General features: G+C 28.2%; 1 protein-coding gene across 3 annotated transcripts; it reads left to right on the forward strand.

The window, feature by feature from the left end:
• Window positions 1-891: 891 nt before the first annotated feature.
• On the forward strand, window positions 892-27,484 carry LOC123259548. 3 transcript variants are annotated; one of them, XM_044720128.1, is made up of 6 exons: window positions 892-1,199; window positions 1,372-1,517; window positions 5,645-7,154; window positions 16,256-16,419; window positions 24,682-24,866; window positions 26,698-27,484. In XM_044720128.1, exons 3-6 carry the CDS (start codon window positions 6,688-6,690, stop codon window positions 26,998-27,000), a joined length of 1,119 nt encoding a protein of 372 aa, XP_044576063.1. In that variant the 5' UTR covers window positions 892-1,199; window positions 1,372-1,517; window positions 5,645-6,687; the 3' UTR covers window positions 27,001-27,484. The 3 variants fall into 3 exon arrangements, with proteins under 3 accessions (XP_044576063.1, XP_044576064.1, XP_044576065.1); XM_044720129.1 differs by having other exon boundaries at window positions 892-1,490; XM_044720130.1 differs by lacking the exons at window positions 892-1,199; window positions 1,372-1,517 and adding an exon at window positions 4,050-4,237.
• The last annotated feature ends 398 nt before the right edge of the window (window positions 27,485-27,882 follow it).

Here is a 27,882-nt window from a genome sequence, read left to right on the forward strand (position 1 = left end):
TTTACACTAATAATTTTTTTTTTTAATTTTGACATTTGGAATTTTTTAAAATTATTTTATTGTTATAAACTTAAATTTTAATTATTAAAACTAGTTTTTATTATAATAATTGATTTACTATAAAAATTTCAAGAAATAGATGTCTGCTAATTACAGTATCATATTAATTATCATTTAAATTTATAATTATCAACACTATCAATTAATTTAATATTTTCGTAAGTTGCTTGTTATACTTGTAAATTTATTAATTTAAAAAAATATTCTGTCAGTCACTTTCACTCATAAAATTTAAATTAAAAAATTTTAACAATTGAAATAATTTAAATTACTAATTTTTAAAACAATAGACACAAAAGATCCGAATCATTTGATATTTCTTTAATTCACTCTTATAATGAAGAAATAAACAACTTTATAGTTAAAAAATTCGGAGTCCTGGAAATTCTTAAGCATGAAGATGACACTGAAAGACATCTAACTCGTGTTTAATTAAAAAAGTACTCACAGGTAATTAAAAAAAAATTACTGGAGTTATTTTCACAAAGCTTGACATTTCTTCTCAACAAAATTTTTTAATTATTTATTTACAATTAAATTGATAATAAAAAACTAATTGAATCCTTGAAATTTTCGATGGGATTAAAGTTAGCTGTCACCTGACTAATTTTTAATTTTATTTAACAATTAAATTTATTATAAAAAATTATTTTTAAAAAATAGCATTTTTTATTTTTTAAAATTTCTAAATGTCAATTTTTTTTTCTTATTTTTTTTGCCATAATTTATTTGTTAACAAAAATTCTAAAAATTATCAGATATCTGGTAAATTAATTTTCATAAATTTTCGGCATCAGGATTGCATATCCTCGACCCGTTCAGCCCATATAGATGTGATGTATAGATCTTAGTGGGAGAGAATCTAGACTTTCAGTGCAAACACGGGTTTGTGGAGTGCCCGTTCTGGAGATCGCAGGCGCTGGCGTCCACGTTGCGCTGGTTTTGCCCCAGCATTCAACTCAACATCCAGCGTTCAGCACTCAGTATATTGTTGTGCTCGTGAGTACGAGAAACCACAGCAAGTAAGCTAGTGCCAGTAGCTGCTCTGGACTCCGTACTTATTGTCAGTCCTGCATTACCTTTGTGTCAGTGTAGGAGGTCTGTGTCGCGCGTGCTCACTGGAAAACTTGTAAAAAATAGTAATTATTATTTTTTCTGTGCGTACAACCGCGCTCGGAGTTGATGAAAAATTTGAGTAGCATCCAGAGCGCAAACAGTGGCGGGCGAGTCCACCTGTTAAGCCGCGAGGAAGCTGCTCTTGTTTTGCAAGTGGTTCCACGCGGTTTTTAGTTTTACTTTTCATTTTTTTAGATAGTTTTCGTTTTTTTGGATTTAAGTATTTACTGGGAAACAACATTGGATTAAAGTTACATGCTCCTGGATTACTTTACGGTACAAAAGAAAGAAGAGATCTTGGATAAGTCGTACCAGTGAGTTTTAAGTGTTTTTCTTAAAAGGTGTGTGTTTTTTTTTATTTTTTATATGACATGACATTGAAAGTATCTCGTATTTATTTTTTGAAAAAATGATAAAAAAATTTTCTGTTTTTCTTTGTTTAAAATTTTTTTGTTAAATTAATTTTTAAAAATAAAAATTTTTTAATATTTCACTGTCATTTTTTTTAAAATTAAATTTGAAATATTAAAAAAATTTATTATGCAAAAGCAGAAATTTTATTATTAATTAATAAATTAAATAAAAAAAAATTAATTAATTTTTGAAAATAAAAATTGTTTAATATTTTTAGTCATTTTTTTTTAATTTAAATTACAAATATTAAAAGAATTTACAGAAACTAATTATTAATTAATTAATTAATTTTATGACAAATAAAATTAATTAATTTTTAATAATAAAAATTGTTTAATATTTTTACTGTCATTTTTTAAAAATTTAAATTCCAAATATTAGAAAAATTTATTATACAAAAGCAGAAATTTTATTAATTAATTAATTAATTTAATGACAAAAAAAATTAATTATTAAAAATAAAAATTGTTTAATATTTTGTCATTTTTTTTAAATTTCAATTACAAATATTAAAAAAATTAATTATAAAAAATCAGAAATTTTATTATTAATTAATGAATTAATTTAATGACAAAAAAATTAATTAATATTAAAAAATTTTGAAAACAAATATTAAAAAAGATGTATTATAAAAAAGCAGAAATTTAATAATTATTTTTTTACAACAAATTATACACTTATACTTTTTAAAATTTTCACTTTTGACACTAATGTTTACTCTAAAAAGAAAAAAAAAAATTTCAGATAACTGCTTTGTGTATCATAAATTTTCCAGTGTGCTATATGTATGAATGAATCTAGGATACTTGATATATTTATTCGCAATTGAAGGTGGGTTATTTGGAGTAAATTTGAATGTAAAGAAGACAGGAGTCGGTGTTATGTCCCAGTGTCACGACTTTCACATTAATAGGACGTCGATATTATTATTAATATAATAATAAGTGTGCCAGCCGTTTAATGTCACCGCGTGGGGTATTTCCGTATCTACAATATCTATGGGGATATGTGACGCACGTCGTTCGCAGGTCGAGGTCGTGAGATTCACGGATTATTTATATATATTATCGGACTATTAAAAGGTGTACTCCAATCGAGTAGGAAGGAAGGAAGAAAGAGGAAAAGGCGCGTAGGTAGATTATACAGCTGATTGATCTGGAACTAAAATCCCACGGGGGTTTTTAATGCTACCGTGCCGATAGTTTCACCTTTTCTGATTGTATCAATCGATGATTATTAACTATTTTTTTTTGAGAACTTTATAATTTATTATCTTCTACCCAGGAGGTTAAATTTATTTATTTATATATTATAAAGAGTTTATTATTCACAGTTTTAAGTATCATTATTTTTACAGACAAATTACATTTTATTTAAAAGTAATTGCTCATTTTTTTGTATTTAAAAATTTTTTTCTGTTGAATTTAATTATTTAATAATTAAAAATAATTTTTATTGTTTGCAAATCTTATCAAAAAATTAATTATTTCCACTAATATTTTATTTTAATATCTTAAATCAATAATTACAAATAATTATTTTTAGTAAATTTATTTTTAAATAAATTTTTTTAATTAAAAAACTAAATTGAATTATTTTAAAAATAAAAAAATTATTTCTAAATCAAATAAAAAAATAAAGTAAATAAATTAAAAAAAAAAATTAATTAATAAAAAATAATAAAAAAATTATTTCTAAATAAAATAAAAAAATAAAGTAAATTAATTAAAAAAACAAATTAATTAATAAAAAAAAATTAATTAATAAAAAATAATAAAAAAATTATTTCTAAATGAAATAAAAAAATAAAGTGAATAAATTGAATAATTTTTAAAAATAAACAAATTATTTCTAAATAATAAATTTAGAAATAATTTAAAATTTAGAAATAAAATTATTTTTAAATAAATTTTTTACAATAAAAAAAAATTGAATAATTTTTAAAAATAAAAAAATTATTTCTAAATAAAATAAAAAAATAAACTGAATAAATTAAAAAAAATAAAAAAAATGTAGCAAGTAATTAAGAACGTGAACAAAAGAAAATAATAGTTAATATAAATCTAATGTAACTTTGAGTAAGAGTATGAGTTTATAAGTATGAAGAGGATACAATCGCGTGGGATAATTTAAAGTTGCGGCTGAGTAGAGCGGTTGAGTAGTCCGGTGACGATGGTGTGTGTACCGCGATAGTACCGTTTGTCAAAACGGTCGACCACAAGTAGAGAGAGAGGACTTTGGAGTACGAGGACGACAACGCAGGTAATCTTCAGCGTAAATGCTTCCGTACAGTTAGCTCGTTTTATTTTTAACGTATGTATTTAATTTTTAGTAGGACGATAGACGTTCAAGTGGATATTGGAAGACGGAGAGTATTATATAGGGAGTACGTACGTATAATACAGTAATAGTAAACTCCAGACTCAAGTGCAAAGATATCGCGGTACTATACTCAATTCAAATAAAATGGGAATAGAATGGAGTAGAAGAAATGTCGAGTAATGAAGAATTATATTAAAATTCCTGGCGTATGCTTCAGAGACGGAAATAAAGGGATGTTTTGAAACGCGTGATAGTATGTGGAATTTAATTCGACGGGTATCGATCGCGTTAAGGGGGTTTTAATTGCGCTGAAAAATTCTACGGGGTAACCGAGTTATGAGTTTAAATGTAGTTGTAATTTATAACACGGAAAAAAGATAAATAGAAAAATTATATTATGAAATGTAATGTGGCGCTCCGTGATAAAAACTGGAAAAATTACAGTTTCAGATTATAATTATTACAGATTTTGTAAGAATTACATTGTAAAATGTAAATATTACATTGAAAATTAACATTCAAAGTTTGAATGTAGAAAAATGTTATTTCGAACTGTAATTTTTTGAGTTTTTAATACGACGAGACACTTATTACTATTTATAATGTAATTTTTCAAGTTTTCTTAGTAACAGTACACTGAAAAAAAATTAACTTGAATCAAGAGAAAAATTTTTAAACAAAGAAAATAATTTTAAAGAGTTTCATTGTTTTAAATCAAGACGAAAAATTTTTTAATCAAGTCAAATTTACTTAAATCAAGAAAAACTTATTATTATTTACAAGTTGGGCCATTACTAGATGAAAAATTAATATTTTTTAATTTTTTCTTTATTCTACTTTTTTTTTAAGGCGCATTTATGATAAAAAATATCGTGAAAGGAAAAAATAAAGATTTTGATAGCTTTTTTACTTTTAAAAGTTGGAAAAAAAATTAGCTTTCAAGTTTTTGGATAAAATTTCTATTTTATCTTTTTTTGATATATTTTTTTTTGAAAAGTACAGAAAAAACGAACAATTAAAAAAAAATTGAATATCACAATTTTCTAAAAAAGTTATAAATTTTTTTTAATTTTTAATTGTTTATTTTTTAAAAAATCAAATTTTTTTTTTAATTGTTTATTTTTTTATGTATTTTTCAAAAAAAAAATATACAAATAAAATCATTTTGGGCCATAACTAAGTGAAAAATTAACATTTTTTTGTTATTCTAATTGTTTTTATGGCGCATTTATGATAAAAAATATCGTGAAAGGAAAAAATCAAGATTTTGATAGCTTTTTTGCCTTTAAAAGTTGGAAAAAAAAATTGGCTTTAATATTTTTGGATAAAAATTTTATTTTATCTTTTTTTGATATATTTTTTTTTTGAAAAATACATTAAAAAATAAACAATTAAAAAAAAAAATGATCAGTTTGAACAAAAAAAAAAATAACATGGCCTGACCCCACTTGTAAATAATTACCAAAAATTTCTTAGTTTAAGTATTTTACTCTTCAAATCAAGAAGATTAAGTCCTTCAAATTTATCTACTTGATTAAAGTAAATTTTTTTTTCTGTGTAACAGTAATAGTAATAGAGTAAAAAAAAACCAAAATAAGCGGTATTATGTAGATCCAGTTTGTTGTTATGTTATTATTTTTATTATTACAAGGACTGTTGTTTTTATTATTATACTGATTACACACAGCGGTTAGTTATTCACGAATACTAAATGTGCACTTTTAATTTTCAGACCGAGCATACGTGACCGGTTAACCAGAGCTGAAACGGTGCTTTCATTGGAGGGCACTTGCAGCTGACCAAGTAAACCAACTTCACACAAAGAAGACAAAGGACCAAGGACTTGAGTATCTTCTATCAGAAGAAGAAAAAGAAGCTTAATAAAATTTTAACGAGTCTGTCACTATATATAAAATAGCCGGGTTATCTCATTTCGAACCATAAAACACCAGTTATCGGATATTATTTCCTGCATTTACCTCCAGTTAAATTCAAGATTGGAGACACTTTTTATTTTATTACCGCTGTTGGAAAATGCTCGTGCCAAAGTAAAAAGAATCTTGAGTAATTTTCACAGATCAAATCTAATTTCAGGCGATAAATAATAAAAATTTCAATAATCCAATAAAAAAATAAAGAATTTAAAGAGACAGTTAAATTTTTATTTTCTTAAACCTTATAGTGGAAAATAAAAATAAAAAAAGTAAGAAAAGATTCTGGTGAAGAAGAGAGTCTTTATACTATGAGTGACAGAACTTGTGTCCATGAGCGATAGTTAAACTTGAGCAAGTCTTTAACTTAAGAGTAGAGGTACCTCTACTCTACCTAGGTAGAGGTATACGATCAAAGGCCTGGAATCCTCGTGGTAAGATCCGTCCGGCGACGAACAAAGGAGCCACGTTCAAGGCAGTGAACGAGTGAAAGAGAAACGGTGGATTGGTGATGCAAGGAGTGTAACAAGGCAACAAGGAAAGGTGAAGAAGGCTAGCCAGCTGTAACCGATGCTCCTGGTGTGTGAGAAGAAAGAAGACACCAACATTACGTTAAGAAAAAAGGGGAGAGCTAGCAGAGGATCTAAGGGACGTGTGTAGTAGCTTTTGGAGCTGTATTTTTACAATATATATGTATATAAGTAGTGGTTCTACTTGAACATCTACCACATTGAGAATCGAGAAAATAACAGAACGAAGAACGAAGAGCTAAACGAAACGGTGAAGGGGATAACGACCAAGAGGGAGCTACGTTGCCGTGGAGACCGATGTTCAGGGCCGTACAATGGCCGGGGCGCTGTCCGAGAACGCCCCGAGACCGGTGAGCGTCGTCACCGTTGACGGAGGCACTCCGCAGACCGTCGAGCCGCCCCCAGAGACCACGATCCAGGAAAACTCCAACGGTAATGGAGTCAGATGCTTCGCCTCGACCGAGGCGCAGACAGACATGGGATTGACTCCTCGCGTCGAGGGGATTAATCCGGGGTGCGATGATCTCAGAGACGCCAGGAGGCGGGAGAGACGGGTGAGAAGACACCACCGCAGGGCCATGAGGAGCTGCTCCATGCCTCCGACCTATCCCGGGGGACCTGGATGTGTTCAAGCTAATGCAGGTGTTGGAACTGCGCCAGGAATGCCGCTAGTGCCGCCCGTGGGTGGGTTTCTACACCCCCCGCCGCCACACCTGGGTCTGAGGGGGCTCAGCTTGGGTCTGCCGTTTCCGGTGCCGGCCAGCGTGTCCGCCTTTGGCAGGTCAGCTATTTTATTTTTTTTTCGATTTGAAAGGACTTTGTAGCTGGGTTAATTGGGACTAGCTTGGATTTATTTTGCAGTTCAGAGAAAAATTTTATTTTTATTTTAACTAGCAACCTTGCAGTCACTATATGACTTGTGAACTGTAAATAAATGAAATTTTGATTTATTAAATAATTACTTTTGTTAAATTGCACGGTACTTTTTTAAATATTGACATTTTTAAAGATATAAGCTCATCCCAATCTTACACTCATCAAGAGCTTTCATTTGAGTACCCACATGCATTTTTGATATATTTTTCATATATACATATATATAATATACATAAATATATGAAAAATTGATGTGGGTACTCAAATGAAAGCTCTTGATGAGTGTAACATTGAGATGATCTTATATCTTTAAAAATGTCAATATTTCTCGAGATACAAGGTCATTTCTTAATTATGTTAAATTGCACTGTACTTTCTTAACTATTGACATTTTTAAAGATATAAGCTCATCCCGATGTTACACTCATCAAGAGCTTTCATTTGAGTACCCACATGCATTTTGATATATTTTTCATATATACATATATATATAATATATATAAATATATAAAAAATTGATGTGGGTACTCAAATGAAAGGTCTTAATGAGTGTAACATCAGAATGAGCTTATATCTTTAAAAATGTCAACAGTTCACGAAATACAAGGTCATTTCTTAATTATGTATCTAGAGATAGAGCATTTTCGAATGCAGCCTGAATACTTATCATAATAAATTGACTATTGATGATAATTTGATAATGATATGAAACCTTGAAAAGGCATAAATTCAAGTCAAAACATTTGCAATGTGAATTTTTTTTTTTTTATAATTTTTAATTTTTTATAAAAATCCTCAAAATTTTTCAAATATAGCAGAGGTCAGTTTATAAAAATTTAGTAATAATTAAAAAATAAAAGAGTTTTTTTGGAGTAAAACTTTTTATTTAAAGCTTGAATAAATAAAATAAATTTATAATAACCAACTGTAATATTTCCACTCACGATTACCAAGCAAAAATTCATTCAAGCTATCAAATATTTGATTTTTCATCAAATATGAGCCTTACTTATGAACGTCCTTAATTTAACACGCCAGCCGACGTTTAACCCGACAAGCCAATTATCTTTTTTAAATTCCTCAGTTCTTTGACGAATGACTTGGATTTTTATCTTTTTACCCAACATTATTTAGAAACGGGCCCATTGTCATTTATTATTATCATTGTATCTACGTAAAGAAAAAGTTGCCATGTATTTGTACATATAATATAATATGTATAAATATAAAAATGTATGTGAACTGTGAGGCAATATTAGCCATACCCATACACACAATAAACCCATATAGCAGTGGAGTTACACTGTGCGGGCACGAAACCTCGCCGAGAAGTTGAGAATGAGCCGCGTCCTTGGTAAGAGTTTTAAAGTTAAACACGTGTTGTTTTTTCTTTCATATATAAATATTATCCTTATAATAATTTTATCTTTTTAACGTTTTTTTCGAGTTTCACTACGTCAGGTGTGTGATGAATGTACTCTTTTCTTCCTGTTCATTGAATCGTGGCTTGTATGTCAGGGAGATACGTCAGAAGTGTATACACACTCTAAGCTCGATACTAAACACTGTCTACAGTACACTTTTACATACAAAGACAAAGGCAGCACACAAATTTCATTATTATCACACATTCATGTATGAATATCAGAGATTTATGAGAAAAATTCCCGAACCGGAAGCGATGAATCGCCGGATTGCCAGTATAGTACTAGTACAGTCAAGACAATGAACTAGAATTAAAGATTTATTTACATTACTGTGACGCGTGGTCTGTCACGATAACAAAGCCTTAAAACTCTTCCCTACATACGTGTCATTTATATTATTAAGAGAATAAGTAAAATTTTGTGGCCAGTGTATTTATGATAATAAGTATTTAAGTTGCATTCGCAAATGCTTTATCTCTAGATACATGATTCAGAAATGACCTTGTATTTCGTGAACTATTGAAATTTTTAAAAATATAAGTTCATCCCGATGTTACACTCGTCGAGACCTTTCATTTGAGTACCCACATCAATTTTTCATATATTTACATACATTACATATATGTATATATGAAAAATATACCAAAATGCATGTGGGTACTCAAATGAAAGCTCTTGATGAGTGTAACATCGGGATGAGTTTATATCTTTAAAAACGTCAATAGTTAAGAAAGTACAGTGCAATTTAACATAATTAAGAAACGACCTTGTATCTTGAGAACTATTAACATTTTTAAAGATATAAGCACATCCTGATGTTACACTTATTGAGACCTTTCATTTGAGTACCCACATCAATTTTTCATATATTGTATATATTTATATATTTCACAAATATCATATATATTAAATATATGAAAAATGCCATGTGGGTACTCAAATGAAAGGTTTCGATAAGTGTAATATCGAAATGAGTTTATATCTTAAAAAATGTCAATAGTTAAGAAATGACATTGTATCTTGTCAACTATTGACATTTTTAAAGATATAAGCTCATCCCGACATTATACTCATCAAGACCTTTCATTTAAGTACCCACATCAATTTTTCATATATTTATATACATTACATATATGTATATATGAAAATTATACCAAAATGCATGTGGGTACTCAAATGAAAGGTTTCGATGAGTGTAATATCGAAATGAGTTTATATCTTAAAAAATGTTAATAGTTAAGAAATGACATTGTATCTTTTCAACTATTGACATTTTTAAAGATATAAGCTCATCCCGACATTATACTCATCAAGACCTTTCATTTAAGTACCCACATCAATTTTTCATATATTTATATACATTACATATATGTATATATGAAAAATATACCAAAATGCATGTGGGTACTCAAATGAAACCTTTTGATGAGTGTAACATCGGGATGAGTTTATATCTTTAAAAACGTCAATAGTTAAGAATGTACAGTGCAATTTAACATAATTAAGAAACGACCTTGTATCTTGAGAACTATTAACATTTTTAAAGATATAAGCTCATCCCGATGTTACACCCATCAAGACCTTTCATTTAAATACCCATATCAGTTTTTCATATATTTATATATATGTATACATGAAAAATATATCAAAAATGCATGTGGGTACTCAAATGAAAGCTCTTGATGAGAGTTACATCGGGATGAGCTTATATCGTTAAAACCGTCAATAGTTGAAAAAGTACAGTGCAATTTAACGAAAGTAATTATTTAATAAAGCAAAATTTTATTTATGGTTCTCAAGTCACGGCAGTCACACAGTGATTGCAAAGTTGCTAGATAAGATATTACCGAGCATTATCCCTGGATAATTATTTATAATTCTGGAGCTATCACTTCTCCGAGGTATCCGCTTCAAATTAAACAAAAATAAGAACAGAATTGAAGTACGCGAGAAAGATGAAAGATTAATTGATAAATAAACTTACTTGGTGACTACTCATTTTTTCATTTATAATTTATATAATACGCATTGCATCTACAATGCTCATCACAAAGGCTCGTTATACCGAGGCAGAATTTTTCCTCATACTCATGCCGGGTAGATACAGAGTAGAGGAACAGTACAAGTCAGAGCCCGCAGCCGACACGGAGAAATTCAATAGTGCCTCTAATTACGATTCACCGAGGCGATAGTAGGCGCGGATTTCCCACGTGTCACTGGGTTACTGTGTATTTTTTCTCCAAGTAATGAGCAACAACCGAGCGAGCTTGTGTTCATTTTATTTGTTTTTTATTTTTCTCTGCTATTATTTCTTTCATCTTTCATCTTTGTCCGTTCTAAAAAATAAACCAACTGTTCTAATCCAGAGTTTCATGCCTGTATACTTTTACGTATACTGAAAAAAATAATAATTAACTTGAATCAAGTAAAAAATTTTTAAATCAACTAAAATTTATTTAAATTAAGAAAAAATTTCTTCTCAAATATAGAAAATTAACTTCTTAAAAATTATTCACTTCTTAAAAATTTTTCTCAAAAAAATTCCTTTTATAATTTATTAAAATTTCTGCATGTCAATTTTTTTTTGCCATAATTAATTTGTTAAAAAAAAATTCTTAAAATTACTAAATATATGCTAAATTAATTTTAATGGTGAAAAAAAAAAATTTTAGTCAATTTTTAAAAATTTTTGATTAATAATGAATTATTTATTTTTAAAAATTGAATATTTTAAAATTTAATTTAATATTTACCAAAAGATTTTTGTTATTTTTTTGCTTAAATTCATAAAAAGAAAATTAGAATTTAATTTTAAAAATATTAAGCTCAAATTTTAGATTTTTTTTATCTATCAAAAAAAAAAAAAAAAAAACATTTAAGATGCATTTATTTAAAAAAAAAATAATAATTTTTTTTTTTTTTTTGACATTTCAATGTATATAGTACCCCTATTAGTTTAAAAAACTAAACTTATATCGAAATTTCATTCCTTTTATCAGCCGGATCTCGTTATATCCCCCGAGCATTATAATAAACTAATCAGAATTGAGGATAGAACGGCAGAGAGAATGAAAACCGGGAGGGAAAAAATAAAATAAAATAACCAGTAAAGTTGGATATTCATGTTCCATTTGGACGAGCGATTGCATTGCATACATACATACATATTACAGCGGTGGATCACGAGCCACTGGCATTACAAGCAGAATATACGTAGACTAGCAGGGGTACGCTGTTACACTGCTGTTCATATTATTCGTCCCCAGTCGTTAACTCTGTAAGCTCACGTACATCAGCCCCTCGTCCTCGGATCAACTTTATTTCGTGAATCACTCGGAGCCCCCTCGAAAACACTCGGGGCCAATGGCCCATGCACGTCCAACTACCCAAAAAAAATGACAATGCTCGGCTCAGCTTGAATTATTCTCCAGAGAAAAAGCGACGAGTTTTTTTAAATTTAAGGTATTGAAGGAATTGGAGATAATGATTGATTGAAATGTTGGATTTTATTTTTTTATACTATATTCAATTGAAGAGTTTTTTTTAAAAAGAAATTACTTTTTATGGCATTAAATAGAACTTTTGATTCATATGTTTGTTGGAGTAGGAAAGAAAGTAATTGAAACAAAAGTGAATACAATGCATAAACTTTGTTATAAATCATTCTTCATTCTAGTTAATGATGTTGCTTTGGAAAATTATGAAAGAGAATGAGATTTCATTTTTATTGGATCATTAATAACTAGCAATCTTGCAGTCACTATGTGACTGCCGTGATTTGTCAACTAAAAAAAAATAAAATTTTGCTTTATTAAATAATGATTTTTGTTAAATTGCATTGTACTTTCTTAAATATTAACATTTTCAAAGATATAAGCTCATCCTGATGTTACACTCATCAAGAGCTTTCATTTGAGTACCCACATCAATTTTTCATATATTTCATATATTTATATAAATCACAAATACCATATATATAAAATATATTAAAAATGCCATTTGGGTACTCAAATAAAAGCTCTTGATAAGTGTAACATCGGAATGAGCTTATATCTTTAAAAATGTCAATAGTTCTCAAGATACAAGGTCGTTTCTTAATTATGTTAAATTGCACTGTACTTTCTTAACTATTGACATTTTTAAAGATATAAGCTCATCTCGATGTTACACTCATCAAGAGCTTTCATTTGAGTACCCACATGCATTTTCATATATTTTTCATATATACATATATATAATATATATATATAAGTATATGAAAAATTGATGTGGGTACTCAAATGAAAGGTCTCGATGAGTGTAATATTGAGATAAACTTATATCTTTAAAAATGTCAATAGTTCTTAAGATACAAGGTCATTTCTTAATTATGTTAAATTGCACTGCACTTTCTTAAATATTGACATTTTTAAAAATATAAGCTCAACCCGATGTTATACTCATCAAGAGCTTTCATTTGAGTACCCACATGCATTTTCATATATTTTTCATATATACATATATATAATATATATATATAAGTATATGAAAAATTGATGTGGGTACTCAAATGAAAGGTCTCGATGAGTGTAATATTGAGATAAACTTATATCTTTAAAAATGTCAATAGTTCTTAAGATACAAGGTCATTTCTTAATTATGTTAAATTGCACTGCACTTTCTTAAATATTGACATTTTTAAAAATATAAGCTCAACCCGATGTTACACTCATCAAGAGCTTTTATTTGACTACCCACATGCATTTTGATATATTTTTCATATATACATATATGTAATATATACAAATATATGAAAAATTGATGTAGGTACTCAAATGAAAAGTCTTGATCAATGTAACATTGGGATGAGCTTATATCTTTAAAAATGTTAATAGTTCACAAGATACAAGGTCATTTCTTAATTATGTATCTAGAATAGAATATTTTCGAATGCAGCTTAAATACTTGTCATATTTGACAAGTCCTGGATACAAAATTTTTCTTATTCTCTTAATAATATAGATTAGAAAAAATTTTAATATTAATTTTTTGGGAAGAAAATTATATTTAAGTCTTAAAAAAAAATTTATTAAATTTTTATATAACAATCTGACTTTCTAAATTTCACTTTTACTTCAATTTAAATTAATGAATTAAAACTTAATTTATTAGCTGAAGTTTTTAATAATAATAAATTAAATGTCAGTAAATTAATTTAAAATTTTTTTACCGAATAAAAAATTAATTTTAATAAAAAAAATTATTTTAAATCAAGAAAATTATTTTAAATCAATCAAAGAAGTTTTTGAACTAATTACAATTAATAAAAACCAAAAAAAATTTTTCTTCTTAATTTAAATAAAAAGAGATTATTTTAAATTAAACTATCAATGAATATTAAATCTTCAATCTTTAGAAAAAAAAAAATTAGAGTAAACAATTTTTCTCTTAATAAATTAATTTATTTTCCTCACAAAAGCTCTCGAATTAATTCACAAAACAAGCCCGAGTTTTCAAGCATACCTTAACAAATTCCCAAAATAGAGTTACCCAAACTCCCCCACGGCTCTAAACTTTTCTCCCCCCTAAAAAAGCATCCGCCAACAGCCAAAAAGTCCTCAGGCTAACAAAGTTAGCCTTAATCGGTGTCGCTCTTGAGCCAGTAGAAACAACCAATCTTTCGTATATATATATATACATCTATTCCCAGCAAAATTTGGCGTTTGCTTACTCAAAGTAAGTACGTCGCCTCGATTTAGATACCGGGTCTTTTCGCCCCTCGAAAGTTAGCGCTTCCAGCCGGTTAAATGTATTTTCCCGGGGGTGAGTTCCCCAAGGAAAATCGATAATTTATTGGAGTGCTCGGCCAAATGTTCCCGTTACACCGGCGTACTTTAATAGTCCGGAACAGTGCAGTACACACACATCACCAGCATGTACTCGTGCATTATTCTCATGACGACTACCCGTCTAATTTACGACACAGCTAGATTAAATCCTCCTTTCTTTTCCTATCTTCACTTCTCGCACTTCTTTTATATAAGCAAGCCTTTAAAATTCCCTCTTATTTTCCGTGCAAAAAAAATTCTGATTCAAAATGAATTTAAGATTGAAATTCATATTTTAGCACAAATATAAATTAGTTTTGAGATCAATCCAAATTTTAAATTGATTTGTAGATTAGGGAGCGTCAAAATTTAATCTCTAAAAGCAACCTTTTAAAATTGGATTTTCGAGTTCCGCTTTTAGCAGGAGTTAGGTTTGGGCATTTCTTGAGATATTTTGATGTGTCAGGATTTATTTGATATTCAAATAATTTTTTAACACGAGTTTTGTTTAAGCATTTTTTCTGGAATTAAAAAATTTCAAAATTTAGCCAAACGAAGCTCCTGTTAAAAAATTCTGTAAATATCAAATAAATCGTGACACTGATAGAAGGATTTATTTGTATTAGATAATATTTGTTAAGAACTAACAAATGGCTTCTAATAAATGATTTGTTGAATATTAAAAAATCTTTTTAACTATAAACAAATCCTTCTATCAGTGTATGAAATCTTTGGCCCACTCAAGTGGTACGGAAGATTTCATACTAACTTTACCATCTCTCTATACCTCAACGTGTAAAAGATGCAATTTCGAAAATTAATTACTCAAAAACGGTGCGGTCAATTGATCTGAAATTTTGGAAGTGAATTATTAATATATTTATCTTTCAATAAAAAAAAATTTCATAATTTTCTGTTGAAATGCCTATCATGCAACAACTACCTTAAATTTATTTTGAATTAGAATTTTTTTGCACGGGTTGTCGATTTGAATTACGTCACACGTGGATTAGATCCTGAATCCTGGATCCTAGATGTTGATGTCGGGTTTAATTTTATCGAACACGTTCCTTCAGATTGCGAGTAGAGCATCACGTTTTAGCTTAACTATTTTCTTAGTACGCTCGATCGTGTAACGCGGAAATCTGATTCTCTGTTTCTTCTCTCTGCCTCCACTAATACCATTATTTATATTTATATATATGTATATATATAAAGATCTAAAAGCCTGAGAGAATAGTGCACTTTCTATTCCGTTCGTCATTATCGTGAACGCGTTTTTATTATTTCTGTTAAATTTCTCTAGACATACATGAGTTATACTAATGTACATAAACGTAGCGCTTCTATTCTGGATAGGAATACTATACGGTAAATAAAACCGAGCAAACTGATTGCTCTGTACTGTACTCTGTATCATATATATGTACCTATTATATGTAGCGCTTTACTTGCTGGCTTTGAAATAGCAAAGACAGCATCTAGTAATTGCAGATGTAGTTGTAGTTATAGTTATAGTTATTGATATTGATGTAGTTAGTAGTTGTTTAAGATCACCCGGTTGTAGTTGTAGATTGTAGATGATGTTGTTATTGATGATGATGATGATGATCATGTACCAGCAGCGAGCACGGTGCTAATGCATATTCTCGATGGTGGTGCTCTTAAACAACTACAAGATAGTCCGGTGAAATAAAAAGGATAGAGTCTGTGTCAGTGGGTCAGTGTTCTATACTCAGCTCGACTTAAACTCTGGCTGTTATTTCTTGCAGAGACGCAGTGCCGAAGCAGTGTTGCGGACTCGGCTCACCTCCCGTTCGCTGGTCCATTCTCGGCGTGGGCATTGTGGGCCTTGTTTGTGCAGCTGCGGGGGCTCTACTTGGCGCCCTCAGGGCAACTGGTCGCGACCACATCGCCGTATCGCTTCTCATGATTGGTAAGACCACTGTTACTTGTATTGAGTTTTATATTATGTGCTGATCGGTTCTTTTAGGATTGATGGCCAAGTGAGTCATCTTCTGGATTAGAGGTCGGGATAGATATTCAATTTTTGGGAATTTATACAGAAAAAGAAATTTTCTTGAATCAATTATATAATTATGAAGAACTTAATATTCTTGATTTGAGTAGAAACATTCTTGATTTAAGGAAATTTTTCTTGATTCAAGAATTTTTCGTCTTGATTCAAAAAAATTACTCTCTTCAAAATTATATTCTTGGTTAAAGAATTTTTCTCTTGAATTAAGTTAATTTTTTTTCAGTGTAATATCCGTGAAAATTGTTAAAGGTTGTTAGTTGGATTTTGATATTGAAATTTACAGACACACTGATAGAAGGATTTGTTTATAGTTAAAAATATTTGTTAATATTTAACAAATCATTTATTAGAGACCACTTTTTAGTCCTTAACAAATATTTCTTAGTATTTAAAAAGATTTATTAATATTTAATAAATGAATATCTGATTTATTAAATACAAACAAATCATTTTAAATACTAAGAAATATTTGTTTGATACTAAAAAATGGTCTCTAATAAATGATTTGTTAACTATTAACAAATATTTTTTTAATACAAATAAATCCTTCTATCAGTGCATATTATGATTTTTTGGAAATTTTTAGATACTAGTTGCTTGACTGATCTCTAATTAAAATTTTTTAAAAATTAATTTTTTTTTATTAATAAAATTAGTTAATTGCATTGTTAAAAAATTTACTGAATTTATTCCATTGAAAAATCATAAAATTTAATTTTTTAATTTTTTTTTAATTGAAATTTTTTTATTAAAGATAAAAATTAAAAAATGATAATTTCTGTAATTTTTCCAAAATTTATAATTATCATTTTGAATTGTAAGAATTTTTTTAAAACTATTAATATAAAAAAACAAAAAATTACTTATTTTTTAAAACATAAAAAATGATTTTAATTTACTAATTTTTATAAATAAAAAGAATTATTATTTTTTATTAATACAATTAGTTAATTGCATAGTTAAAAAATTTACTGGATTTTATTCCATTGGATAGTCATCAAATTTAATGTCTTGATTTTTTTTAATTATTGAAGCTTTTTTTATTAAAGATAAAAATTAAAAAATAATAAATTTTGTTAAAAATTTATAATTTTCATTTTAAATTGCAAAAATTTTTTTAAAACTATAAATAGAAAAAACAAAAAATTACTTATTTTTTAAAATATAAATGATTTTAATTTACTAATTTTTATAAATAAAAAACAAATAGTTTTTTTTATCAATAAAATCAGTTAATTGAACTGTTAAAAAAATTTATTGAATTTTATTCCATTTAATAAATGTAAAATTTAATATCTTGATTTTTTAAAAATATTAAATTCTTTTTTAAATAATAATTAAAAAATTATGATTTTTTAATTTGTAAAAAATTGATAATTTTAATTTTTAATCGCAAAAATTTTTTTAAAACATAAAAAAATTACTTATTATTTAAAACATGAAAAATTATTTTAATATGCTCATTTTTATAGATAAAAAGAAGTTTTAAAAAAAATTCACGCTTGAGAAGTTGCAAAAAAATGACGAATGTAATTTTTTAAATAATTTATTATGTCTGTTAATTTCACTATCAAATTTTTTTTTTTAAGTTTGTAATGAAATTGATAATTGATTACTACACGGTGAGAAATTTCCATTATTTTTTATTCTGCATGGATTTTAGATATTACAATGGTGCATATTACTAGTGAACCTTATTGACTCAGAATAAAATTTTACAATGGCCCATAGTAATTTCCGAAACAAATGAAATCAGACATAGTAAATGGTAGAAATTGAAATGTACCATAGTAAAATGAAATATGCAATAATTTAAATTTCCGAATGTACTATAGCAAAAAAAATAAGAAAACGTTTGTAAAAAATAAAAAATTTTAGAGTAAAAAATGTTTTTAGCAATCAAAAAAAATATCAAACCAAACAAGATTTTTTTTGTTTGCAATAATTTTTTTAAAATATAGTTTTTTTTATTTATTTTTTTCATTTTTAACAATGAACGTAGGATTTATTTTGGCAGTTAATTTTATTATGAATAATTATAAACACAATATATAATGATAAAACAATCAAATGTTTGTTTTCATTTTAATTTTTCATGGTAAATTATTAAATATTTTATTATTTATGAATCTTACAAATTTTCATTAACTATTCATGTGTTGATGGATTTATAAACTAATATTTATTTAAAACTTAATGTTTATTGCAATTTTCATAACACCGTTAACCACTACTGATAGCGTCTGTAGACTTATGTTGACAAAACAAAAAGCAGCACGAAAAAATGAAAGAGCGCGCGTCGCGACTGACGCGCATACGTTTACTATGGGACATTTGAAAATTTCATAGTCACAATTTTAAATTTAAACCGAGTACACGTGACTAAATGTGAAACTTTTTTATAAATTTTTATTGTCGACTGAGCAACAGAAATTTTACTATGGAACTATAATGAAAAGTTTTAAGCACACTAACAGTTTTTGTTCTGTCAGTTTACGAAAATTTTTTATATATGTTTATGTAACAGTTGCATGGTGAAATTTACTATGGTCCCTAGTAAATATTGATTGGTACAATATGATATTCTTAAATTTTTATGGTAATATTTTGAATTGAGTCATTAAGGTTCAGTCTTATTATGTATGCATAGTAAATTTCTACAGAAATTTCTCACCGTGTATTATTGAACTATCTCATGAATATCACAGTCTTGGATATTTATTCCTGTCACCACAATCTAATCAAATCAAAAATATAAGTACGTGATGACTATTAACATTCTCAAATGTAATTTGTATTTATTTTGATATATCTAGAGTAGATATAAAACGGATGATTCCCGTCCGTCAGGATATGATTAGGATATGGGGGGATAGTGAAATTGATAGCTCGGATAAGCCGATAAAGTGTATTGCAGTCCGGCGAATCTATTTTCGATCCGAGTTTCCTCAGGAGAGAGTACCGAGCATAGAAAGAGGAGGAGAAAGACCGATTCGAAGGAGATAGATCGAGAGAGTTGAGCTGCTGGTATCATTCTATCGAGAATACACGCCCATTTTCGTGACCCACTTGTGTCTTCATGACAAAAGCTATTTTGGATAAATTGTTCTCCAACATTAAACATTGGAATGGTGTGTCCATTTAAATCAACTCGCAACAGACAGCCGTCGATCGGCTGGCATATTTCTGGCTACATGTCTATGATAATGTATTACTTTATTGTATTGACTTGATTCTATATTTGATAATACACGGGCATATATGGAGAGAATTTCAGAGTTAATATTACTGACGATTGTTATTTTATTTATATTTTAAATTTATATTTATAAAGATTGCTCTCTATTTTTAAATTTGATTTACTTCACTGGATTTTTCATTCTTTTTTCTTTATTAGAGGTAAAAGTTTTTCGGATTCAATTAAGTGGAAAGTAGTACAGAAAAATTTATAATTAATTTAATATTTTATGCTTTAAAAAAATTACTTTCCAGAAAATTAAAAATTAATAAATTTTTTTTATCTTAGTTAAATAAAAATGAATTCTTAGGTTGAAAAATTTTTCTCCTAAATTAAATTAATTTTTCTTTTTTTAACGCTGAATATTATTTTTAACAAAAAATTTTTAATAAATAAATTTTAACAAATTTTTAATAAATTTTTAAAAAATAAATTCTAATAAATATATTAATATTATTTTTTAATAAATATATTAAAAATTTATTAGAATTTATTTTTTTTTTATTTATTAAAATTTTACTAAAATTTATTTATTAAAAATTTTTTGTTAAAAATAATGTTCAGCATTAAAAAAAGAAAAATTAATTTAATTCAAGAGAAAAATTTTTCAACCTAAAAATAAATTTTTGCTTTAATTAAGATAAAAAAATTTTTTATAAAAATTTAGTGAAAATTTCTTAAGAAAAAAAAAGTTTCTTAGTTTAAGAATTTTATTTTTAACATAACTCAAGAATTTATAAGAGTAAATTAAATTGACTTTATAACTCTGATGATCGTGATTGATATTTATGAAACAATATTTCTTATAGCAATGATCAATGATTAAATTACGCCATAGTATCTCAGAAATAAATGATATCAATCGTTATTATTAAAAGGTTAAAAATAATATAAATTATTGCAAGATCCAAAGATCCTCTAATCGTAACAATCTTTAAATAAAAATTACCTAGATAAATTTTTCCAGCAAAACTTTCTAAACTTAAAAATAGTTTTAATTTATCCAACAAAAAATTTTTTTTTCTTTTACTATCGTGGGTACTTCAATAAAAATAACTCTTCATTCTTTCCTCAGTTCTTTTATTTCATGAAATGACCCGGTCTGATACAAATTGCGGGTAATTTTCATCACAAACTTTTCTTTGTGCAACGTTGCCAACTTTTGCGGTAGTAAAATAAAATCCACAAACAAAAATATAATCTTGAGTCAATACATTAAAAAATTACCTCAATAATTAATGAATAAATTTTTAAATAAAAATAATTAAATAAAAGCCTCGTATTTTAAATTCAATAGAAAAAGAGAACAATTAGCGTCCGCAACGCTTCTTGCGCACCGCAAATTAGGTCAATTTCGGGATCCCCAAATTCAGCAGTACAGTCTACGTCATACCCTACAAACTGAACTCGTCCTAGTCCTACATCTCTCTCTCTCTCTCTCTCTCTCTCAAACTCCAACAGTTAGATAAAGGCTGAGGAGAGACCTCGGGCCCAATGCTTGGCTAACAAATATGAATACAAATAAAGAGATCAGCCTTGTCGGTAAAAAAAAATATCAACTAGTAAATAATAGATATTTTCTCTTTGTCAGCGCATTTAAATGCGCTTGCATAATTACAGTATCAACATAATAATATAACTGTGTAAGCTTACTTGGAAAACCCATCAAGAAATTGCGCAACCGGTGCCCGTAGCAGTAGCATTGATTTAGCGAGCTCAAGTGCGACAATTCGATAATTAAGTCGCATTAATAGTTGGAGCTAAATGCTGCGGTTAATTATGGATGCAGCGGCTAGCAAATTACCCCACTGTCATCATCATCGGCATATTCAGACTAAAGATTCAAGCAATAACTACTTCTGAGGAAGCGGAGCCTTGAGCTAAACACAAGACTGAGGATACGACAGCTAACAGCTGGAAACTGGTCATTTTCCATAATGAAATTAAGTCGTTTCTCATGCTATAGGTACATACCAACCATGTCTGGACTATCTTTGTCCGTCCTCTGATGCTGGCTGGCTCTGTAATGGTAATGTGTGTGGTTGTCTACTGTCTACTGTAGAGATTATTCTTCAGCTGGTAACCAGTTTTACATAAAACACATTATATGCCCAACCAAGCTATGTGTTTATGCTTAAGGTCGTACCAATCGATCTTTAACAAAAACTCCAGGTATCGAGGATTCAATGTTTAGTATAAATAAAAATAAATATAATGATGAGAATTGCTTCAATCTTACGGCGTAAATCTTTGTACAAAGAAGATTTGTTATTGAAGGCGACTGGGCCCATAACCTGGTGATTAATAATTAGGGTTTTTTCTTTAATTAAAAAATAATTAATTAATTGCGTTTAATTTTTTATATATTGGTCGGATAATAAAATTTTTTTCAATGTTTAATTTTATTAAAAAAAAATTCTCTTATAATTAATAATTTTTAATATTAATAATTTATAATATTAATAATTATTAATAAATTTTAATATTAATAATTATTAATATTAATAATTATTAATATTAATAATTATTAATAATTTTTAATATTAATAATTATTAATAATTTCTAATATTAATAATTATCAATAATTTCTAATAATTTTTTTTAAGATCAATAAAAATCCCGTGATTTTTAAATTAAGATTTTTATTAGTAAAAAATTTAATTATAAATTATAAAGATTTTTAACTTTGAAATTATGGTAAAAATATTAGTCGTACAATGAAAAAAAAATTAACTTGATTAAAGAGGAAAATTCTTGAACCAAGAAAATAATTTTGAAGAGGGATTAATTAATTCTCTAGAATCAAAACAAAAAATTCTTAAATCAAGTAAAATTTACTTAAACCAAGTAAAAATTTTTTAGTTTAAGAATTTTTTTACTAAAATCAAGAAGATGAAGTTCTTCAAAATTATATACTTGATTCAAGAACATTTTTTTTTCTGTGCATAAAAAAATCATAAGAAAGATTTTTTTTTAATTTTTGACCAATATTTTTGCCTTATACCGAAAAAAAATTAATTTGAATCAAAAGAAAAATTCTTTAACCAAGAAAATAATTTTGGAAAGTTTCACTTTTTTGAATCAAGATAAAAAATTCTTGAGTAAAGTAAAATTAACTTAAACCAAGAAAAATTTTTTAGTTTAAAAATTTTTTCACCAAAATCACGAAGATGAAATTATTTACTTCAAAAATTTAAAGTTTTTGAAAAAATCTTAGCCCTAAATTAATTTCACTGAACTGAAAAAATTAGTGCTCTTGAAGCGATTACCCAGCTGATCAGGATTTAAGGAAAATCAGTATGCGGGCTAGCTGGAGGATTTGATGCGGCCCTGGCTCCAGAGAAAGAGCTACGGGTTTTAAGAGAAAGAGAAAGATTGTGCCCTGGAGTACGAGTAGAACGGAGCTATGGCTGGTTGTAGTCGGTTACTTTCTAAATGTCGGCTTAGTATTGGTAATAGCATTGGTATTGGTATTGGATATAATATGGAATTATAACCTAAGACCCGAAGCTTATCGTTGCATTCAAAGGAACACTCACTCACTCGCTCGCTGGTCATGTTCACAACGTAAATGTAAATGGGTGAATGAGCGAGAGGTACACTCGATAAGTGCCGTCACCCACACTTGCACTTGGTACCGTATTGTGGATAATTGCGCAAAGTACAAGCGCCGAAATTGCATTTTTTTAAGAGGAAAATTTTTTTTTTTAAATATCAATTTTTTGATTCTACAAAAAATGATTTTTTTTTTAGCATGGATAAACAAATTAAATCGAGTGATAATTTATGATGGAATATTAAAAATATGATAATGTTACTCAAACAAAGATCAATAAATATACTATCAAAACAAAGAAAATATCCGAAGATTAATATTAACATAAAATAAAATTCAGAATGATTTAAAATAAATAATTTAATTTAACTTATAAAAATAATAAATTATTAAAATTAAATTTTTACAAGCAATTACACATTAATTTAAAGTTAATAAATGGCTTTCACTTAAACAGCAAAATTATAGTAGTTAAAATTTATTTAAAGTTTCGCAAGTTTTAATCTTCAAAAGTTCAAGCCATAAATTAAATTAACAAAGTACATTTACCTCGATTGCTTGCAAATGTAACTAGAGTAGTTTTTTATAATCAAAGAAATGTAGGGGAAAGAAGTTGTAACTCAATAGGATACAGAGACAGAGTTGAGAGACTCTCAATTAGTTTGGCTGGAAAGGACTCTACTTGCTGGAAATTACAGAATTGAATTAAATGTTGTACTGTACACACTCAAGTGAGTTGTGTGTAGCAATATTGTCAACAGCAGCGTATAGAGTTAAACGAGATCGAAATGTATGTATTATTCGGTGCTGTGGAGTAGAGACTGAGTTGTAAGAGCGTCTGGGCAATAGCAGCAGGTTCGAGGACCTCAAACAAACTCGCCAAATATATAATACGTGTGTAATTGTGAGTATAAACATTAAAGATAAACGTATGAGTTTGTCAGTGGCGTTTTGTAAATACACATGTACCGCACTAATGGCGGATGGAACAAAGCACATCGGATGTACGTCGGTATCTTTCAGTTTGTACTGACTACTCCTCTTCTATCCAGTTCCAGCATTCAGTGCAGCAATGGTATGCAACCATCTGTACTGCATGCTGGAAGTAGTTCTCTGTGTGAGAGCCACCACTGCTCCGGGTTTTAACTTTAAACAAGCTCCGATGCTGTGTATTATGACTAAAAGGAAAAAAAGTTGAGACAAAAAGCAAATATATATGAGGACGGGAATTAAAATAAAAAATAATAATAGTAGTGGAGGAAAAAATAATGGTAGGGGGCAAAAGAACCTGGCTACCTTGATGCGGCTTGATGCGGCTGGAGCATGTGTGTTGTATCCAACTCTAAGGATCACTTATCGTTGCAGGTATAGGAGTGGTCTTGCTGACGGTGAGCGGAGTCGCCTGGCGAGTGACCAGCCGAGAAAATTGCGGCAGCTTCTTCGGTTTCACGGGCATCTCCGCGAGGATTCCACCGGCGAGGCCGATGCATCCATACGCGGCCATGATCTATCCGGAATTCCAGTTCAGAACACCACCGCCGAGTTACCAGGTAGATAAATGGGTCGTTGAACGTGACAACTGTGCCCCTCGTTATTCTTATTATGCACTTTTTTTTGGTTTTGTTTTTTAGATGGGATATAATCTTGAGTTTATTATGGGGACTGACTCAATGTTGCTAATAATAATGATAATTATAATTGAGGATTCAAGGCTTTTAAATTAATAGATAATTTTTTAGTTTAAAAAATTAATCATTTTTTTTATTTTAAAAAAATTAAATAAAACTTAGTTGATTTTTTTTATTTTAGAAAACTAATTATTTTAATTAAAAAAAAAAAAACTTGACATTTTTTTAAAATTAAAAACTCGTGAATTATAGATAAATACAATTTTGCATTAAATAATGAATTTTGTTGAATTGCACTGTACTTTCGTAAATATTGACATTTTTAAAGATATAAAATCATCCCGATGTTACACTCATCAAGAGCTTTCATTTGAGTACCCACATGTATTTTGATATATTTTTCATATATACATATATATATAATATATATAAATATATGAAAAATTGATGTGGGTACTCAAATGAAAGGTCTTGATCAGTGTAACATTGGGGTGAGCTTATATCTTTAAAAATGTCAATAATTGACAAGATACAGGGTAATTTCTTAATTATGTTAAATTGCACTGTACTTTCTTAACTATTGACATTATTAAAGATATAAGCTCATCCCGATGTTACACTCATCAAGACCTTTCATTTGAGTACCCACATGTATTTTGATATATTTTTCATATATACATATATATATAATATATATAAATATATGAAAAATTGATGTGGGTACTCAAATGAAAGGTCTTGATCAGTGTAACATTGGGGTGAGCTTATATCTTTAAAAATGTCAATAGTTCTCAAGATACAAGGTCGTTTCTTAATTATGTTAAATTGCACTGTACTTTCTTAACTATTGACATTATTAAAGATATAAGCTCATCCCGATGTTACACTCATCAAGAGCTTTCATTTGAGTACCCACATGTATTTTGATATATTTTTCATATATACATATATATATAATATATATAAATATATGAAAAATTGATGTGGGTACTCAAATGAAAGGTCTTGATCAGTGTAACATTGGGGTGAGCTTATATCTTTAAAAATGTCAATAGTTCTCAAGATACAAGGTCGTTTCTTAATTATGTTAAATTGCACTGTACTTTCTTAACTATTGACATTATTAAAGATATAAGCTCATCCCGATGTTACACTCATCAAGAGCTTTCATTTGAGTACCCACATGTATTTTGATATATTTTTCATATATACATATATATATAATATATATAAATATATGAAAAATTGATGTGGGTACTCAAATGAAAGGTCTTGATGAGTGTAACCTCAGAATGAGCTTATATCTTTAAAAATGTCAATAGTTCACAAGATACAAGGTCATTTTTTAATTATGTATCTAGAGATACATTTTATTCTCTTAATAATATAAATTTAATCTTTAAAAAAATTAAAAAATCAATAATTTACATTTAATTCTAAAAAATTAAATATTGATAAAAATTTTCTAAAATTAATTATATTTTCATTTTTAAAAATTTAATAATTTTCGTTAATTTGAAACAATTAACTATTTTAAAAAACTAGTATTTTTTTTAATATAAATTTTTTTAACATTTAAATAAATTACTTAAAAACATTTTTTATGAATAAAATGTAAAAACAGTTAGCCTGAATTTGACTAGCGGTGTGACCTAAAAAAAAAGAGCCTTAAATTCTCAATTAAAAATTAAAACACTCAAATAATAAAAGTAAATATTTATTTCAATGACTAATAAAATGTTTTATTTACCAGGCCAGTATGCAGGAGTACAGACTGCGATTGCTACTGCTGGACAGACTTCAACCTACCTCCTCACCACCTCCGACCTACAGATCTAACGCCGCGAGCATAATCGCGCCTTGTACAACTCGGGAGAGCCGACCTCCGAGCTACTGCGGCCGCGGAAACGTCACGCCAAATGCGACCCTGGCACCCTCGACTAAAAAGGACGCGAATCTCGTGAGGATCGTCCAAACGGAGTCTGAACCGGTGATTCTCAGCGGGGACCAGACACCTCCTGTGTCAACTGCCGTGGAGGTCCTCGCTCACCTCTAACTCAGCAGTGTTGTTAATAAAAACAATATTAATTTTTATTTAAATATTAATGCTAATAATAATTATAATGATAGATAATGACGAAGATAATAATAACGACGAAATGACAACAATGAGGATGTTGAGGATGACGAGGATGAGGACAGCATCATCATCCGTAATGGACGACACCGATTCCTAGGCAACGATTTCACGGTACGTTGTTCTTAACTCGTCGCTGCGCATTGTAGATATATTTCCGTTCTAGAACACGTTGTCTCTTTCACCGTTCCTATGGATGTATGTATGTATAAACTTCCGCCAGGAACATCCTAACGTTTCACGGCCCGTTGACAATATCACTCTGCTGATAAATCCACGGTGTCTCTTTCCACCGTTATTTTGCTCTATTTGCACTGGGAAAAATATAAGAAAAATATAAGATTGACTAAATAATTATTTACATACATTGTGAATAAAAAAAAAATATTATTAAGTATTGATTTAAAAAAAAATATTTAGAAAAATTTAATTACATTTAAAAATATGAATTTTTAAAAATCAATAGTTACTTATTTATTAAAAATTGACTAAACATTTTTTTTTACAATTAAAATTAATTTAGCAGATATTTGATAATTTTAAGAATTTTTGGTTATTATTTACAAGTGGGGAGAATCTCATTTTTCGCCAAAACTAGGTGAAAAATTAACATTTTCAAATTTTTTTTAATCTTACGGCGGATTTATGATAAATTAAACGGCCATTCGGCAGCCGAAATGGAAGTAGATTTCATTATGAATAAAAACGAGTGCAACAGCAAATTTCATATTTGGCATAGCGGAATAGGACTTAATTTCAAGACTACACATATGTTATGGTACCCAAATTAAAGCTCATTTA

The sequence above is a fragment of the Cotesia glomerata genome, linkage group LG2 (assembly GCF_020080835.1).
Source record: "Cotesia glomerata isolate CgM1 linkage group LG2, MPM_Cglom_v2.3, whole genome shotgun sequence".
Lineage (NCBI taxonomy): Eukaryota > Metazoa > Arthropoda > Insecta > Hymenoptera > Braconidae > Cotesia > Cotesia glomerata.